A 20,372-nucleotide genomic window follows, 5' to 3' on the forward strand; every position below is an offset into this window, starting at 1 on the left:
GCCAGGGAGCTGGGAAAGATAGACACATTACAACAAAGAATTAATTGTGGCACAATTAAATTAATGGCCACTCGATGTGATATGGTCAAATATTTCTACACTGTACACATGCTTTTAGGCTCAAGCATTTTGTCAAGTGACCGAGGACACCGAGATTGAATGTCTTGTGATGATCGTAACAGAGACAAACGCAGAAAACACATGATATAACTGCAACTTGCAAAAAGCAAAATACATATAGTCTGAAACGGATGCTTATTCTACTCTAAATGCTTTTTGGAGGTTTTTGTCTGCATTGTGAATTTGAGGTGTTTAAGAACAGACTAAATCAGTGACTCACCCCCTGAAGTGTGCCTGAAATAACCCTTTAATGAATCTAGCAATTATTGTATAGAATTACAGAAAGACAAATTATTTGTTATTCCTATTCTTTCTTATTTAGGGTCACTGCTCAGTGTTACACTTGTGGAACCCCCTGTTTTTTAAGAGGCCTGAACAAGAATTCCTGCCCCTCCAGAACGTAGCAAGGGAGACCACAGGAGTCGCAGTTGTGACGCCCAAATGACCTCCCTGAATGAACCACGTTCCACTCCTTTTTTGGTGCACACACTCACGTGCAAGTTGATCTGTTTTACTGCATAATGTTATTTTGAGTACCATGCACTCAAAATGGCCGAGCCATCTATCTCAACCCCTGCATGTTGCCCATCTTGTTCTTTGACCGTCTCCCTGCCCTCTCGAGGTCTGGAGCCCCCATAAAAGGCATACACTGTTGGAGGATCTAGCTTGGATTCCTGAAAAAAGTGAGAGTGTTTGCGACCTGGATAGAAACAGTCTGATACTGTTATAAAGCTCCAGGTTTGCAAGTTAAATCCATTTAAGAGCCTAGATAAAGCCGGAGCAATAAGGGCCACGTGTGGCGATGTGCTGGGACTCACGGCCTCACGCATGTTACCAGTGTGATTGCAAATGCAATGAAGGCTTTCATGCGCTTATACAGTTGCGCATGACAACTGAGCAGAAAGTACAGACCTTAGTACTTCCTACATGGCAAAATAAGGGTAAAATCAAAGTCCATGGATATCTCCATAGACTATATCACATTTACAGCGGCTTTAATTAACCCCTTAACTGCCGAGGTTTAATCAAGTCTATGCAAAAGGACGCCCATACTCGTCCTTAGCAATCGGGCTGGGCTTGCCGGTAATCTATCAAGTGGTGAAATCAATTCTGGTTTTAGGACATTCTCATCTGATATGTATACGAGCTAAAATGGACATATCGTGAATTTTATTGAAGATCAATTACATATTTGCTGGAAACTCTTAAAAGCTTGTTGGGATTTGGTATCCAATGGCTTCACTAGAAGATAAGACACAGTGTGATGTTTAGTCCTGACCTGTGATTAGGTTGCGTATCAGGGAAGCCTCGTCTTCCTTGTAGTACTCCAGCATTCCCTGGAATTCCTTCTCCTTCCTCTGCACCGTGACCTGTCTGGTGAACTCATGCCTCTTCCGTTCCGTCTGCTCGGTGTCCTGTGTTGCTACAAAGGAGAGAGAAGAATAGCAAATCCCTTGATAATTAAGTACAGACATTAGCCAACAATACCTTTCTGTAACTACAGAAAGCACTCTACTCAAGTTATTTCATAATCGTGCATGCCTTTATTGATAGGAAGCAAACTGAGATCATAAAGAGTGTATTCACTAGCCGACCACTTACTAGGCAAAACTGGGTCCTTTATACAATTGAAATAAACCAGGATTTTCGTTAATCTAAGCATGAACAAGGGATCTTATACAATTCGCCCAACCATCTTGTGCCTCCGTTAATGCTCCATGTGTTCATGGTTAAACGCTTCTCCTCTGACAGTCCCAGAGTGCACCTCTTATATCTCCAACCAGTTATTTAGCCCCATTACTTCAAAAGCAAATGTAGCAAACTATCAAAGGCATAGATGCCAACATCTGCCCCGGTTAATTCTCTGCAATTTCCCATTATAAATCTGGGAATACAAGTTCCAGAAAGCAAAGAAAACATAGGACAGGGCTGCTGTCTCCTGAATGGTTCAAAGGTCAACATGACCTAATGGAGAGAAATGGGAACCTGCTCTAGAGTTCATAAGCCCAATGTCAACGGTCAGATGGGCTAAATGCTTTGGGTGTCGGTTTAAAGAAATCCAAAGGTGAAAGTCATTTTTTTTTCACCGGCACTTTCCTGAGTTCAAATGGTTGCTCTACAGTGTGACTGAGCCAGAGAGCTTACCTTCACATTCCTGAACTTTCTTCATGTAAATCTTCAGTTGTTTCTTTAGCTTCCTCTCGTTCTTTTCTAGTTTTTCTGCTAATTCCTTGAGATCCTGAAATTAGGGAAAGCAAGTAGATCAGTAGGATTATAGTTATGGTGACCTTTTGGATCGGTTGGGATATGTTGTCCTTTTAGGAATAGACTATTTCGCTAGTGAGTCAGCAATCTTCCACTTCTGTGAAGTCACTGGGATCACAACAATCAGGCGGTGGCCCAGGACCTAGAACCCTAGTTCAGGAGAGGACAAAGCTGCTTGATGGTGCAGTAGAAGAATGACCTGTAGCACCACTCTCAGGCGTGTGCCGAAGGTCACACTTGGGACAGACAGTATGAGCAATATGGTTAGCCTTGGGGAGTTAAGGCCTTCTGGAATGATGTTAAATCTTAAGGGAAAGGGTTTGGGAGAAGTATGGAATGATGCGTTGGCTGTTGCGCATTGGTGATGATCATGTGGTGGATTTCTAGAGACGGAGCAATGGAATATTACCATCGACGGAAGGATTCAGAATGCACGTATGTGCATATCTAGTAGGATCCAGGTGAAGTATTCATGACTTTTGTAAAGTTTTCCCTGATCTTGCTGTCAGTACATGAGGCGTGCAGTGGACGGGAGTGTCCACTAATTGAGGACATTTTATTTTCTCGTGATTGCATATTAGCGTCTTATTGTGCCAGAGTCACACTTTTCTCCCCTGCACCTGTTAATCTTCAGCAGGATTCCCACAAGTCTGTATTGCCAACTTATAAATAAGGTGTGCGCTCCTTACAGATTTCTGTACACTGTGCAATAGTGACACATTACCACTCAAGTTGAATGAAAACATGTTAAATTAGAGATTGTTTACCTAATGTTTGGAGACCTCTTTGAAGGAACAGCGTCAGAGAGGGATTTGGAAGTTGTTTCATGTTCCGAGGGGCCAATGGCTGCTTTTGAGTCTGGTAAAGGTATTTATTGTGGGTGAAAAAAAAAATCTAAAATATCATGTTTGTCTGTTGTCCTACGCACCCTTTGCATGAAAAAAGGGAGAACATTGTGCTGAAGCAGCACACTTCACAGATGGCTCTGGGTGAGATGGGGCGGGGGATCAGCCAGGAAGGAGTTCATCGATTGACCAGACAATCACACCAGGCTTCTGGAATAAAAAAGGCTTTCAAAGACCATAATGAGAATAAAAAATAACCCTGAAAATGGGCAAAGTTATTTGTCAAATACTGGAGAAAAAAAATGTAAAACATTCCAAATATTAATAAAAACAAAATCAATGCATCACTATATTGACTAAAGAAATTAAAAACGTCAAAAGCACGCCCAGCCCCGCCCTGTATTCTCCATTGTGCAAAGAGGACTCTTTCTAGCTCTTGCCTGTATCCCACAGTTCGCCAATTGCAAGACACTTTGGTATTTGAAGGAGTTAATCAACACTAGTCTGGGTAGGTTGGACAGACTAAGCATATGTGAATATGGTCTCAAGGATGGAGTCCTCAATGGCCCACACTCCCGCCCCCCCCCCGGCTCCCCGGTTCTGCCCTCTTTCAGAAGGATCTTATATCCTACGTTCGTGCCATATATGTCCGCTGTATACACAAAGAGACAGGTACATGTGTTCCTGCCTGACACACAATAGTGATATGCATGTGGAACAACTGCTGGGTGTAAAAAGCCAACGTCTAGTTCTGCAGACAAGCCACTGCCCACTTGTCTCACCCAAGTACTTTATTCAAGCTTTGGTTAATAAAATATGCTAAAATAGTTCATGTCTGATATGCTCTGGAATAGTTTGCATGTGCCATTTTGCATCCCTGCACTTTTTGTAAATACAGGACTAAAATTACCCTAAAGCAATTTAATGGGTGCCTAAAAGATACGACTGGTTGACTATTTCACACCTGGCACGGGGCAACTTGAGATCTTGCCAAATTAGTTTTAGGCACGCTACCGAGCCGCTGTGATAATGTCATGTGATTTCAGTCTTTTTTTAAAGACAGGCATGTGGCATACCTTTAGCATACCGTCTGCTGAGGATTCTCTTTCAGTCACTGGTAAAATACACCGCCCTTACAGCAACTTCAAAAACGTACAAATAACTGTGAGCGTTCCCTCTTTTTAGCTTGCAAATGCAGCATTGTGCAAACTGCAAGGGCAACTTTGCACCAGGTCAATGTTTGCGCTCATGCCAACTGGGAACCGTATTAGCCACACACAAGAGGTTATGGCAGGAAGGTTTGGAATGAATCCTAACCTCTGGCATTGCTCTGGGCAACCCTCCAGACCATCATTCCTCACCTGCCGAGCTATTACAGAAGAAGAAAAACCATATGCAAATCAGGCTTCTTCCTACCCCAAAAGGGGCAGTGCAGCCCGAACTGCTAGGTGAAATCCCTTCTGCACGAGACCACAAGCATCCCCTAGACATGTTTCAGCCTCATAAGTGAGGAGTCGCTTGGGTGTCTAGGCCCAGCAGACACAGGCCCCACGTATGGGCATACCAGTCCCACTGAGGGTGACTACAGCAAAACAAAAGAGTTGATGGATGGAAGGTTTACAATCAATCTCACCTTCTGGCATTGCTCTGGGCAAACTTCCGGTATTAGCCCAACAGTATAAGGCAAACATTGACCTCCTGCAAAACTTAAAGAACATTTTTTTTTTTTTTACGCTACGTCTAGTACCATGGAAAATTGTCCTCATAGCGGTGAAATGCAGCCCCAGACAGATGTGGTGCAGAACCGCATTTCATTTGCATAACTCTCTTATAGGGATTGGAATTTGCGGTAAAGTTCTGGAATCCCTTTGAAAGAAACTGGCATCGGTGGAGTTGCCAGCAGGTGGAGTGGAATTCAGTGGCAGTGATTGGCCTCTGAATCCCATGCATTTGCCAGTTGCCCAAAGGTTCTCGTCAAGCTTTCTGATGACGGTGCTGCCAGGAAATACAAGCTTACACCTGTACCCTTCACAGCGAACTGATTATCATTACATAAATCAGTGCCAGCCGTCACTTACTGTTTGCAGAACACAGTAGCGAGTTGGGGCCTGCAGGCAGTTAGAGTCCCGTTTGCCAAGTAAATAGGAGATACATTCCTCGAGCTATCTCCGAGTTCTGCAAATCACAAGGCTCTGATATGTTCTGAAGGACCGTGGAAGCACGCGGCCCAGTGGGCGGCGATTACTGAGTAAGAACAAAGCCCCGGGCCTCCCGTTCTCTCTGTCCATCAGCCCAGGCCCTGCGATAACATGCAAAGAAATGATCACAGGGCGATTTCTTACCAGATTCTCGTTGGTGAGGCGGGTGATCTCCTGTTGGATGCCAAACTCCACCTGGGCTTCGGGCGAGAGCTGGAGCGCCTGCAGCATGACGTGCTGCTGCTTCTCTAGGTCTTCTTTCAGGCGCTCGATGTGGCCCGTCAGGACCTCCACGTTCTCCTCGTGCTGTCTGCTCTGCGCCTGCAGCTGCGCCTCCAGGATCCTGGTGGGAAAGAAAGAGAAAGCGGGTCAACATCTCTAGCGCACTGTGGACGTGGGGGAAGAGGTAGGTTCACATCAAGTGCCCCTCCCTCGTCACTTTCCTTCCTTACAAATAAGACTACGAGGTAACGAGCAAGTACCGTGAGGGGAACGAAGATTAAGGTGCAGTAACAACCCTCCCTGTCACTTTCCTTCCTTAGAAATAAGACTACGAGGTGAGGAGGAAGTACCGTTAGGGGAACACGGATTAAGGTGCAGTAACAACCCTCCCTCGTCACTTTCCTTCCTTAGAAATAAGACTACGAGGTGACGAGCAAGTACCGTGAGGGGAACGAAGATTAAGGTGCAATAACAACCCTCCCTCGTCACTTTCCTTCCTTAGAAATAAGACTACGAGGTGAGGAGGAAGTACCGTGAGGGGAACACGGATTAAGGTGCAGTAACAACCCTCCCTCGTCACTTTCCTTCCTTAGAAATAAGACTACGAGGTGACGAGCAAGTACCGTGAGGGGAACGAAGATTAAGGTGCAATAACAACCCTCCCTCAGCACTTTCCTTCTTTAGAAATAAGACTACGAGGTGAGGAGGAAGACCCGTGAGGGGAACACGGATTAAGGTGCAGTAACAACCCTCCCTCGTCACTTTCCTTCCTTAGAAATAAGACTACGAGGTGACGAGCAAGTACCGTGAGGGGAACGTGGATTAAGGTGCAATAACAACCCTCCCTCGTCACTTTCCTTCCTTAGAAATAAGACTACGAGGTGAGGAGGAAGTACCGTGAGGGGAACGTGGATTAAGGTGCAATAACAACCCTCCCTCGTCACTTTCCTTCCTTAGAAATAAGACTACGAGGTGAGGAGGAAGTACCGTGAGGGGAACGCGGATTAAGGCTCATTAATAATGCATTAATGAATGTATAAGGAATATGCAACAGAAGTGTAACAAGTGACTGATTACTAATTATTGTCTAATGCACATGTACCTGGGTCCATCAGATTGATATACCCACTGCAAATGTCAGGCTAGCGGAAGAAACCCACATTTCACATCTGAGGCCTAACCGCACTGCCGCTAGGTGTGATGGCCCGTCTCCGGTCACCAGGGCGGGCCACATCCAGTGTCGGGATCACCCGAGGACACACGTGCACCAGTTGCCACAAGGCTCGGGATCACCCCAGAGTTAGCAGCCTCGGCACTGGGGGGCACCCAGGCCGGGGCTGCAAAACCGGCTGTGACCACGCGGTGGATGACACACAAAAGAAAGGACACAGACACGAGTTGCCGCTTCCTGGGGCTCTGCTGCACTGACTTGTACGTGCCAGTAGAGCCCCTTTTATTAGAGGAGCGTCATGACGATGTCATGACACTTTCCCTTGCAGTAACATTGGTCCACACATAACACTAGGGTTCAGATGTGAAATGTGTGTTTCTTCCTCTGGCGAGCTTGAGAAACAAGTGGAAATAGTAAATTGTCCACATTGTCCAAATGCGATTGAAAGTGTGGCCCACTTTTTGTTAGTATGTCCAATGCATGAAGACATAAGAACAACACTTCTGAGGCCGCTGTTTAAGCAGTGTAGCCAGTGCTCGAGCTGAGGTTTTTCTGTGCCTGGCAGCTAAGGATTCGCTGGCAACCCATTGTTTTTGGTAACTTAGTTTGACGAGCATGGAGGAGAGGGACAATGAACGCTATGTGTCAGTCGAATGCTATGGTTTACTCCCTCTGGACTAAAACTGTGGGCGTTTGGAGGAGGGATGGTTTACTATAAAGTATCTATCGATCTGTCTGTCTGTCTGTCTGTCTATCTATCTATCTGTCTGTCTATCTATCCATCTATCTATCTGTCTATCTGTCTGTAACTCTCTGTATATCTGTCTATCTATCAGTCAATCTATTTATTGAGCGCCAAAGCCGAAGGAAGAAGAGTAGAAAGAAGGAAGAGGAAGCCTACCTAAACAAATAAGCTAGTCTTCAGCTTTTCTAATTTTTTTTCAGGTTTTTTTGTACCTGTGAATATTATATTATCCTCTGGGGCAATTTTATCTTTCAATTAGTTGGTTCCTGGGCATATCGTATTTTATTGCTGATCAATTTGATTGTATTCCTGATCCTATTTTACAGCACATTTTATCTTGTTGACGACTCAACTTTTACTGTATGTTTTATTGCATGTGTCTTTTATTGTATGTGTCTTTTATTGAATTTTATGTAGCGAAATAAAGTAATAATGATGATGATAAAACGTGAAGGTTGCAGAATAGTAAGTAGAAGTGATATGGGAGAGCAATGAGCCCGTGGTGTGCAATATAGAAGCATCGGTGATGTTCTCCCATGAAAGGTCATCATTTCAGTCACCAGTACAGCCGGCTCCACCCCATCACAGTGAACGCAGTGGTGGGCCGGGGAGGAGGGGGGGGCGAAGAACATGCTTTGTTCTTGGTCTTGCTTTGTCTTGGAGGTAATGGCGCTATTAGGATCAGGTGAGACCAAAACAAGACCATCCCTACAGAGGAGACGACGACGCTTAACTGCTGCGTTACTTTGCAGGGCCAACCACACTTGCCACTGAATGCATGGCATGTTCTTAGCATTGGGAAGGTACGGAAATGAATGTGACATACACTCTCTAACAGTGGAGTAACTTTGCATCAATCCATTAGGATATGGACCCTGCTCACTTTGACATGAAGCCTTGATGCCCTGATGCCTGCGGGCTCTGGCGCGCTACAAATAAATAAATAAATGAAGCATGATGAAAGTGATATCGGAGCCAGCTGCTCCTTTCTTAAACCTATTCTTTGAACGACCTGAAACAAAATTTGAGCGTATGGGTTTGAAGCTTGACTAGGGCATTATTGACAAGTGTAATTCATTTAATAATGGCAGACTGCGTGCACCATGCCACAAAGCCCACCCAAAAAGGGCATTGGAAATGTAAAGCCTGAATTAAACCGGATTCTGGTGAATTGCGCTCTGCCTTTCCAATGTTTATACACTAAGCAATGATAAGCAATTCATTCAAAGTCCTCCAGATAAGTCTTCCAAAAAAAGGTTGGTTGCTATTGGTGGTAAGTGATGTCTTACCCTTTCTCCTCCTGGATCAGTGAATACTCCTGGAGGATTACGATAATATATCCAATGCATTATACTGTCAAATCTCCTCAGTCTTTACATAGAATTATCATGAGGCCAAATAGAAAATGAAGTAATACGCCATACCATGAAATGTCTGGCGCCGCTGAAACTGTATATACTAACTGTATGGTATTTTTATTTTACTAGGAATGACATCAAAAACATTTCTTTGTCAACCTTGAGAATGACTAAGGTCGAAACACGTGTCGGCTGACCATATTAGGAATAAACCAACCTTTTTTTTGGAAGACCTGTCTGGAGGACTTTGAATTCATTGCTTATCATTTCTTAGCTTATAAACATTGGAAAGGCAGAGCGTGATTCACCAGAATCCAGTTTAATTCAGGTATTCTTTGAACAGTGCATCAATAGAGGTCTTACATGTGTTGTTCAGAAGAAGTATGTGATTCTATTTGCATTCTGCACAGTAACCTTTAACTTTTAGCTTTGTCTGTGCTTTTTGAACTTGGCTCATCGAGTCATAGTTACATATCACTATTGCCGGCAACATTATTTTTAAGTAAAATGTTGTCTTCCTTTTTCTTTATTTTAAAATTTGGACACTTAAATTAACTTTGCTGTATTTTATATTGTGTATAATAAGTATTTATATTGACTGTAACGGTTGAGTTTTACTCGCAAGGGGCCCCATTGATGAATCAGTCTTATTTTATTTTCCTTTTCTGTATTAAATGAAATGAAAGACGCTCTCTCAATAAATGTTCTGTGTGAATAAACCATTTAGTGTGGTAGTGCTACATCATAAATTGAAATGTGGACATGTCAGGATTTCTTACCGGAAATGATAGGTTGAAATTAGTTGTATGTCAGGAGCACTTTTTGTGTATTCTAAAATGTTGGGGGGGGGGAGGTATGACATCTAAAGGGAAAAGGCCACTGCCAAATGCGGCGTACAAAATGGTGTGCCATGAAAGTTGGGGTTCACAGACAGCCTTGTCCCCACCCCTAGAGTTACGCCCATGCGTTCTCATCGGAAGAGAAGCCGATGGAGAGGATTATCACTCATGAACGAGTTGCAGAAGTGGGGGATTAGGGACTGGGAGGAAGAGCAAGGTGGTAACAATGTAGTGCTTTACTGGGAGAATGTACCACGCAAAACTTCAGCTGCAAGCATACACATGCGTGTAGCCATTTCAGAATCCTTGCCAAAATGGTGGCAGTGGTGCCAGCAGTGGTGAAGGAGCTAGCCATGATCACTGGGCATCCAGGCACCGTGGATGCCCGTTGCCGTTCGTCCTCTTTGTAAATGTGGCTTTTCTGGGTTGCTACAATAAATAAAAATACTCCCGAGGCAGAAACCCCTTTTCACGGTCTAGAGATGGTGTTTCTGAATCTTCTGCACAAAGACTCCTCATTTCAGACTGGCAGAATGTCATCGTGGCCACCGCCATTCGTGTAGGGATCGTTATCCAATAGCACAATGCATGATGGCTCTTGCACTGCAGCATAGAGGTTGCCATTACAGGCATGAGTCTACACAACCCAGCATGCAAAGAGCCGTTGGCTCATAAAATAACAGGGCTGGATTAAGGGTAGCGTGGATAGAAGATTCATGTGGCTGCTGAGGCACATAGCAGTCCTTTTGGCAGCCCTGCCTTCAGTATGTTGGCAGAATGCCCAAATCCAGAGCCTGGTGGGAGGAGTTATGACACTTCCAGCATAGCAACATATCGCACCCGCCACCCTTCCAATATGGGCAGATTTTTGATCCAATCTGGACCCGTGCCTCCTCCCTCAATACCATTGCTGATGGCACTGTATAGAGGTGACTTGAATTCCCTTAATAGTGACCCTCACTGTGCTCATCCTTGCCATAATTTTCAGGGATATGGTCTGCTAAAATAAATGATAGAGTCACTTGAAAAACCAGTCTACAAACAATTGTATCGAGTTCTCCGAGAGTTCTCGGTTTGGGGAGCTATTTCATGATTTTTCTATTTCATGATTTTTTTCTTTCTCATCTTTGTTTACATCAAACCATCACACGAAATATAAAACACAACATACAATCTCAGTATGTCTAAAAGGACACCGATTCCCTAGTAATGCATAAAGAGTAACTAGAAAACATAATTTTATAAACCTATTCCAATACCTTCCTTTTGAAAAATGTCCCTAATACATTTCCCTAATTCTAAAATTGCTAAAATCAATGAAATGTGATTACCAATCATAATTCTCTGCCCAATATATTGCGTTTTCATCACAAACCACAACTAAAATAATGTACAGAGTAAGCGCAGGCGAAGCTTTGCTGACTCACATTCTGATATTAAATGCTTAAGTGTTCCCAACCTCAAGGATGCTCAAAAAGTCTACACATTCTATTTGTTCTTGTAATTCCCCGTCTGCTACTCATACCTTCACCAGATGGTAGAATATTACAGCATAAGCATATGTCTTATCTCTATTTGGAAACGGGCAAGTATATTGTGGTTCCATGTTAGATGGAAACACTTTGTACAATATAGATAAGATTTTAGATTCCATGTATATCTTGAAGTATTATATAATTCATAACATAATGCTTTCCGCTGAAATTCATCTATACTAATCCTTAGACCTTCCCACAGGAACTCCAATTGTTCTAATACATGCAGAAATGGGATTTGATTTCCACTTGATAATTCATTGAAATGTAAGAATTGCTTGCTCTTCCCAAGAATCAAAGAGTCTCCCATTGATAACATCTTCTCATGGTTAAGAGAAAGCTTATCGTCGGGCAGTAATGCTAAGTTAAATGTCATTGCTTCTCGGAAGGAAAGGCTCTTGCACAATATCAGGGAGAAGGTAGATTGGTTGCAATCTAGAAACATTGGTAGCCATAACAATCCTTCGACGCTATCTAATCGTTCTTTATCTCTTCTAGTCTCTTCGAAAAATACCTCATAGACCCATTGGAACAACTTTTTGTTTATAAGATTTAATCAATGGAAGAAGCAAAAAACCAACATGTAATATATCAGAACAGCGTAATATCGCTATCATAGCTAGTTCCTTGGATTTAGTTGTATAGTACAAGTCAGTTATGTTCAATTTTCCATTAAGGTAAATTCCTATGTAACCTCCAGCCCAAATGGGGCTCTTTCAGGTAGGGTTTTATTGATATATACATAGTGAGTATAGTATAGTATAGTATAGTATAGTATAGTATAGTATAGAAAGTAATAGTATAGTATAGGAAGTAATAGGATAAAAGGAAAAAAGGCCAGGACATAAGGATGGTTTTCAATAGTTTATTCAATGTAAATGTATATGTGCTTGACTGTACTGATTTACCCCACACTGGGGGACACCTGAAACATTGAGACTGTGGACAATGGGCGGGTCTCCCCTGCCTACATTAATGGACTTAGCTGGTCAAGATTCAATGAGGGAATAAAGAGAAGAAAAAAGCCAGTTGGAGGTGGCAGTTGGGAGCTGGTGAAAATAGAAGACAGAGAAAGTGAGAGCAAAATAAGATATTGCCTGTATGTATATATTTGGATGGTACTAGAATAGCGCCAAACACCTTGTCCAGGAAGCTTCAAAGCACTGAATGGGAAGAGGATGAAAGAGAAAGTGAAGTAGGACAGAAGGAAGGAGAGACACAGGAGAGGGTGCGGCTGGAATAGGAATTAGGGCAGTGCCGATCTCAGAGTTTCATGAGAATTTTGAAAAGGGACCTAGGACAGAGTGGTTGCCAGGCGTGCCTTTTTTCAATAGCTGGGTTTTCCAACAGGACCTTTGACTCTCCCACCATAAAGTTAATTTTTCTGAGGAAGGACCCGTAGTTGCACTGAGTGAAAGGCATGTCACGACCAGCTGCATAAGCCTTTATTTCCCAATGCAGGCAGGTCTTCTGGCGACGGGGACAACAAGGGAAACAGGCATTGGCCAGTGCATTAACCTTCACCGGACTGCGGCAAGACAAGTGAACAGCAGTACTTTAGTATGATATTTGGAGGATCAAGTCTGGAATAGCTCCCATAACATTCCTAGAGGGTCAGAAGACCATGGTAATCCGCAATCTTGAAGCACAGTCTTGGACATATCCTTGGCTTCTTGGCGCTGACTGCTGGCACGGAGGTGAGGGAATGTTGTGGCAGCGATGGATTGCCCTCAGGGAAGATTTCCTCAGCAGGGGAGCATCTGTGCTGCGTCCCAGATACTATATGTAGCACTTTTATCCACCCAGGAGAGTACCTCGCTTGACTTTGAAGGATTATGTTTACCCTTGGGTACGAGCCGATATAAATAAAATATCAATATCAATACCCTCTCATGTTGAAACCAAAATGAGTCTGTACTACCCTTGATGTGCATGTATTGTGTCTGTAGCTGTCAGCGAACGAAGGCAAATAACCTTGTGTGTGACACGCATACAAATCACGAAAAATACATAAATATGTGATATCCTCCTATATGATCTGGATCTTGGACTCGGGGGTGATCACAACCCCTGGGTGCCGGTGTCGGTATGAGTGTCAGGGAGTGCCCTCAAGCAATGTACAGGAGAGTGCATCCCTTCTACTCACTCCCTAGGCTGCTAATGGCCAGGCTATCTGCCCAGGGAGGCTGGGTGCAACGAAGGCCACTCTAAGCTGAAGGTGGGCTTTGATGTGTGGCTGCTCTGGGCTGAGGGTCCTGGAGCGGGACGCTTACTGGAGCTTCATAGGGATAGATACAGTGGTGTGGAACAGGGGAGTGGAATAGCTGACTCACTCCCTAGGCTGCGAATGGCCAGGCTATCTGGCCAGGGAGGCTGGGTGCAACGAAGGCCACTCTAAGCTGAGGGTGGGCTTTTTTTTTTTAAACATCTTTTTATTAAGGTCTCCGCAGTTACACCGGCACCCAGTTAACATATCATATGGTACATTTACAGCAATAGCAACATCACATGTTAAGCAGTACATTGTTCACATATCTGTTTCGCTGTCCGAAAGCATGTCACACAAGTACGTCATAAAGGGGCCCCAGATGTCCTTCGGTCGACTTGTGCTGGGTTGGGTGAGCACGTACTGTTCCTCACATTCATTGATATATGTTAGTTCACGCAGGAAAGTGTCCATGGTAGGGGGCTTCGGGCTTTTCCATGCTTGCAATATACATTTCTTGGCAATAACACATGATACATTAAAAAGTCTCCTGATTTTTTCCGAACATTTACCGATGGCCCCGAACAGATATTTTTGGGGAGACAAATGTGGGGGGATCTGTGTGACATCAGTCAACATGGCAGCCACCCTCTCCCAAAACCGCGTCACTTCCGGGCACTCCCGATACATATGGTATTTTCCAGCTTGCGGAGTCCCACATTTGGGGCAATTGCCCGAATTGTCTGGTGTGAATTTAGCAACCTTAGCAGGCGTGTAGTGTAACCTATTACAGATTTTGAATTGTATCTGGCATAGTCCCGCATTTAGGGATACCTTTTTCGTGAGTGCACAATATCTGCCCCATTTGTCATCCGGTATTTGCATTTTCATATCCGTTTCCCATTTCTCTTTCACCCGGTTGGCCGTGGGAATGTGGGCCTGTATTGTATTAAACAATTTGGAGATACCCAGCCCGTCCTGTGTTGTCACCAGTTGTATGCAAGGGTGAGAGGTGGGTTCATCAGGGAATGACGGCCAGCATGCTTGGTATGCAGATCTTATTCTATAATACTGTAGTATTTTGAGTGGACCTCCTCCCATGCTTCTTGTGAATACAGCAGGGGTAATGAACTTCCCCTCTACATACATATCTCCCACCTTCATCTCTCTGTCGGGGTCCCAGGCCTCCTGTATACTGGTGTCAAATGTAGGGGGGATGTTTGGATAGTTCCAAAGGAGAGTCTCGGGGTTATATGGGATTTCTATGTTCAGTCTTTTAAATATTGTCCCCCAGGCCCTCACGGTACAGCTCACAGGGTCCAATTCGCATGCATCTCTGTGTCTTGTATCATAAATGACTGACCTGACATCTGTGGGTGCAGTGGTGTACTCCTTTATCCAGGTGTGTGGCGAGTTATCTGCCTCATCATACCAGTGCCTTGCGAACTGCGCCTGCGCCACTGAGTAATAGAGCTCGAAGTCAGGCGCCGCTATTCCCCCTGTTGCATACGGTTCTGTCATTTTTCCCCAGCTAATCCTGGCCACCCCCCAGTTCCAGCGGAACGACACCGCCATGGACCTAAGCCTGGAGAAGAACTCCTTACCCGGCCATATGGGAATGTTTACAAATAGGTATAGCAGTTTTGGGAGCACAATCATTTTAAGGATAGTGATTCTGCCGTGCAGTGAAATTGGAAGATGCCTCCAGACCTGTAGTTTGGTATTGATTGTTTGCAGCACCTGGTCATGGTTATCCGTATAAAGGGTCTGTATATTGCCTGAAACCAATCCCCCAGGTATCTAATGTTTCGGTCTGCCCACTTGAGGCCACAAGTCAGAACTGGACTTTTCGTGGAGGGGCTAAGCGGAAATATTTCTGACTTGGAGTTATTTATCCTGTAACCGGAATACTGTGCAAATTCGTTAATGTCTGTCATGATGGGGTCAATCTTTTTATCCGGTTCGCGGATATATAGCAGCGTGCCGTCCGCATACAGTGATATTATTTGGGTGGCTCCTTTCAGTGTTATGCCCCTGTTGTTATGTCTCAACCGAACTCCAGCTGCAATGGGTTCTATTGTTAAGGCGAAGAGAATGGGGGAGAAGGGACACCCCTGCCTGGATCCCCTGCCCAGTTCGAACAGCTCAGATATGGTTCTGTTTGTACATACTTTCGGCCCGGAGGCAGAAATCTGACATAATTGATAAAGTGGGGGCCCACCCCGAACACCTCAAGCACCAAGAAGAGGTATTCCCAGGAGACTGAATCAAACGCTTTCTCAGCGTCTAGAGACACCGCCACAGCTTGCTTGGTTGGGTTTATTTGTGCCATTATGCCGAATAATCTACGCAGATTTAAGGCAGTGGACCTTTGGGGAATAAACCCACTTTGGTCTGCATGTACCAGTGTGGGTGTAAAGGGTAGCATGCGGTTCGCCAGTTCCTTCGCAAAGATCTTGGTGTCCACGTTGATCAGGGATAAGGGACTGTACGATGCCATGTCTTGTGGCGGGCGTCTCGGTTTAGGCAGTACCGTAATTATAACCTCACGCATTGTAGGGGGCAGTATAAGCTTTCCCAGGGCCTCCTCCCATAGTTCCAACATTACAGGGACAGTTCCTCCCGAAACTCTTTATAAAATTCAGCACTCAGCCCATCTGAGCCCGGTGCTTTACCAGATGTGAGCTCCTTGATAGCCTCGGTGAGCTCCTCTGCTGTAACGGGCTGCTCTAATACCAGTTTGCTCTCCTCTGGGAGCTTGGGCAGGTCTAGCGTAGCGAGGTAGTTTCTAATCTCAGTGGGGGATTTCCTATCTCTATTCGCATAGAGATTTTTGTAATATTTAACAAATTCATCATTGATTCCTTGCTCGCTTGTGATTACTTCATTTTGTGTCGTTTGGATCGCGGTAATTGGGGTTGATCGTATCTCTTGTTTGACCAAGTTGGCCAACATTTTCCCTGCTTTATTACCCTCGCAATATCTGCGCGCCCGGGCCGCGGCTGTCATGTATTGTATTTCCCGCACTGCCAGCTTGTCGAAGTCTCTAAGGAGTTTGTGTATTTTGCCCAGTGTGTCGCCGCCATGTGTGTGACTATAAGTCTTTTCCAATTCTTTCAGTTCCCTCTCCACCCACTCCATTTCTGTGCGTATGCCTTTCAGCAGACCAGTGGTTTTGGATATCAAGGCCCCTCTTGCCCAGACTTTAAAGGCTTCCCATACTGTTGATATTTGGCCTACTGACCCAATGTTATCTGTAAAGAAGTTAGCAATTTCATTGTGTAGGGTTTCGACAATATTTGGGTCCTTAAGTATATCTCTAGGCATTCTCCATCTCTGCGTCGGACTAGGGGCCTCCTTCAGAATAATCTCCAACATAACCGGGGAGTGGTCCGATAGCGTGCGAAGCAGGATATCGCAATTGTGCAGCGCAGGCGCAATGTCTGAGGACACGAACCAATAATCTATACGCGACTCACTGTCATGTACAGAGGAGTAGAATGTATATCGTTTGTTGGTTGGGTGCAGTACTCTGCAGGCATCAATTAGGGACAATTGCAAAAGGATTAGTTTCAAGGTTAGTGCCACTCTGGAAGGTGGCCTGCTCCCTTTGGAGGATCTGTCCAGGGCCTGGTCTAGAGCGACGTTAAAGTCTCCCCCCCATATAACATTAGTCGCGTCATGATTAGTGAGAATCTCAAGCATCTGTAGGTAGAAATCAGGGCCATCTAAGTTGGGGCCATAGGTGTTCACTAAGGGTATTTGTTTCCCCGCTAATTCCCCCCATACCAGTACATATCTACCCATTGGGTCTGCCAAGTGGCCCTTTGCAAGAAAGCCCAGCGAGTGATGTATGAGGGTACAAACACCTCTGGACTGCGAGGAGTAATTGGTATAGTATCGCATTTTGCCCCATTTAACCAGTAAGTTCTCATTAATCGATTTCTGTGCGTGTGTTTCTTGCAGCATCAGAATGTGTGGCCCATGCCTGGTGACTTAGCTGCCTACCTTCCTGGCCTTCATTGGATTGTTTAGGCCTTGGACATTCCATGACAGTCTTACCTTCAACCCATCACCCATTTTCCATGCAAACAAATTGTAGTATACTGTAGCGACCTTTATTATGTAAATTATTAACAGCTGAGTGGCGTCGGCGCCTGCGAGACCATATTTCAGTTAACCCACAACTTCCAATCGTTCTTGCTATTCCCCAAGACTTAAACTTGCCTGGGTGATTGCAATTATACAAAACATCCCCACTCTTCCTGACCCCCCCTCCACCCACATCATCTACCCCAACTTGACGATGGACCCTGACAACTTTTAGGAACATTCCCGAGGGTGCTTTGTTGCATCACGAGGCTACCCGACCGGCTCACGGCCCGCTTCTCATAACTTGGAGCCCTCATACAGGCCAAACAACTCCGAAACCCAGAAGGATACTTGCATGTGTCGGGTTACTCAGCTAGGTTTCAGTCTGCATCTGCAGGTGAATGTCTCCCGTTTTGGTCTGGTCCGCAACCTTTAGGCAGCAGCGGAATAGTGGCTTCCACATAGGCCTGGGCTGCAGCAGGAGTCTCGAAGAAGTGCGCTCTTCCTCCATATTGGATTTCATAAATTGGCTGGGAATATTAGTGCATATGGGAATTGCCTTACTCTTAAAAGTTTTTTAACTGGCTCATATGACCTGCGACTTGCCTGAACTCCGGTGGCAAAATCCGGGTAAATGTGTATACAGTTTTCTTCGTAGTGTAGTGTCCCATGTTCCCGTGCCAGTCGAAGGATCGTGTCTCTGTCCCTGTAATTGAGCATTTGTGCAATTATCGTGCGGGGTGGCGCCCCAGGTTTCGGCACCGGGGGCCAGTGTGTGGTGCGCACGTTCGATAAGGAAGTGATCGGAAAGGGAATTTGCTCCAAAAAGGGCTTTGAGGAGTGTTTCAACTCGTGTTTCCATTTAATCTTTGCCAAATGACTCCGGAACCCCAACTATGCGTACGCTGTTCCTTCTCGAGCGTGATTCCAAATCCTCGCATTTATTCTGCAGTCTATTCAGGTTCTCTCTGAGCTGGGCAATGTCTTGGTCATGTCGTGCAATCGTGCCTTCCGTTGTTCCAATTCTGTTCTCTGCCTCTGTTAGTCTCCGGTCCTGTTTATCAACTCTGGTTTTTAGTGTCCCTATGGTCGTTACAATGTCGTCCAGCTTCACATTCAGGGAGAGAAAACCATTTTGGACTATATTGGTCAGGTATTCAACCCTGTCTCCGCTCTCCGCACCCGTCTCAGGATTAGCTGTTTGTGGTGGATCAAGCTTGCTGCCTCCCGCCTGACTGCTAGTGTATGAATCCATTGGCCCTTTTTTCTTAGCACTCGCATCCTCTGCCATTTTGTCTTGTTTCCTCGTGTTCCCCATGTCCTTGTGTTCGTCTGGTATTTAGCCCCAGGCAGTTCTGGGGATTGGCGGCAGTCGCCCTGGGTCGTCTGGGCTATTGGGAGACCAGGGTATCCGAAGCCCGGGGGTGTCACCAGACCCCTGCGCCGGGGCAGCTGCCGTCACGCCAGGTGTAGTGCAGGCGACACCCGGCTCATAAGTGTACAGCTCGCCTAGCTTGCCAATGGATTGCGCTCTCCCACATATCCGGAATGCAGCGTATCAAGGCTTATCTGCTGTATTCAGCCACTTCCGTGGCAGCCAAGGGCGTCAGCCCACCAGTCACCCCACTGCCTGTCTTGATGGATAGTGGAAGCTTATGGTATGGGCGGCCATTCAAGTTTGCGCTGGATATCCCATACTTCACTGACCTGTGGTCTTGGGTGTTCAGGCAGCTCCCGGTAAAGCAAGGTCCACACGTGTAGCTTCGACACGCAGCCCCGTCTTAATGGCCCGGCTTCAGCCCGGTGTTGTATCTCGTGGAGTTTCACATACACTGGGCCCGCACATCCGTTGGTGTAGGCGCTGGTCAGGGATATCACCGCAGCCTCCCCCTGTCTCAGCAATGTGTCCGCCTCACAGGCCAACCAACTGCGCAAAGATCGTGGGGGTCCACGCACCCCCGTAATGTTGCCTCCCTCCCGCAGGTATTCAAGCTGCCCAGATGTCCCTCGACCTGCCGCGCCACTCCAGCAGGCAAGCGGGGGCCACAGGGAGCTGCAAGGGGTGCCTGCACAGGGGCCGGCCCGGCCAGAGATGCGTGCTGTATGGGCCGGATCTATTTCGTCTTCAGCCGCAGGCTCCCAGCAGTGCAGCGCGGGAAAGGCCGCTCCCAGGCGAGCGCAGTGTCAAACCGTTTCTCCGTATCTGGGTCTGGTGTAGGTATGAGAGGGAGAGGGGAGCTGACCGCCCAGGTCGGGTTGCTCCACCGCAGCTTCGGCGGTCGTTTTTCGCGGGCCTCGCTCTCTATGGTCTTTTGGCCAGAGCGTCAGCGGCTCACGACAGTAATCCTCTGGTGCCTGGAGTCGGCGCGCGCCACCGCTCCGCCCCGCTGAATCTGCCGAGCCGTATATCTCCGCAGCCAAGGCTTCGTTCACTCCAGGATTTTCTGTACAGCTGATGCTACCCTTATTATACGTTATGGTGTGTCAAGCTCCCCGTTGCGGGCTCCGAAACAGGATTTATTTAGCCAACGGATGATTCTCGGGCCGGAGCTTACTGATCAGGCAGCCATGTCTGTTTGTGCGCAACAGCGCCCCCCAGCTGAGGGTGGGCTTTGATGTGTGGCTGCTCTGGGCTGAGGGTCGCTTGCTGGAGCTTCATAGGGATGGATACAGTGGTGTGGAACAGGGGAGCTGACTCACTCCCTAGGCTGCGAATGGCCAGGCTATCTGGCCAGGGAGGCTGGGTGCAACAAAGGCCACTCCAAGCTGAGGGTGG

At 46.0% G+C, this 20,372-nt stretch overlaps 1 protein-coding gene across 4 annotated transcripts in view; it reads right to left on the reverse strand.

The window, feature by feature from the left end:
* MYO5B (myosin VB) overlaps positions 1-20,372 on the reverse strand; it is a 1,432,615-nt gene that overhangs the window by 53,787 nt on the left and 1,358,456 nt on the right. For all 4 annotated transcript variants that reach the window (XM_069626964.1, XM_069626962.1, XM_069626965.1 and 1 more), the window contains 3 exons: positions 5,573-5,771; positions 2,266-2,359; positions 1,400-1,543 (listed from right to left, as the gene is read on the reverse strand). In XM_069626964.1, the coding sequence (XP_069483065.1) occupies positions 1,400-1,543; positions 2,266-2,359; positions 5,573-5,771 (437 nt within the window). The remainder of the gene's footprint in view (positions 1-1,399; positions 1,544-2,265; positions 2,360-5,572; positions 5,772-20,372) is intronic.

This window comes from Ambystoma mexicanum, chromosome 6p, assembly GCF_040938575.1.
Source record: "Ambystoma mexicanum isolate Mex_15411 chromosome 6p, UKY_AmexF1_1, whole genome shotgun sequence".
NCBI lineage: Eukaryota > Metazoa > Chordata > Amphibia > Caudata > Ambystomatidae > Ambystoma > Ambystoma mexicanum.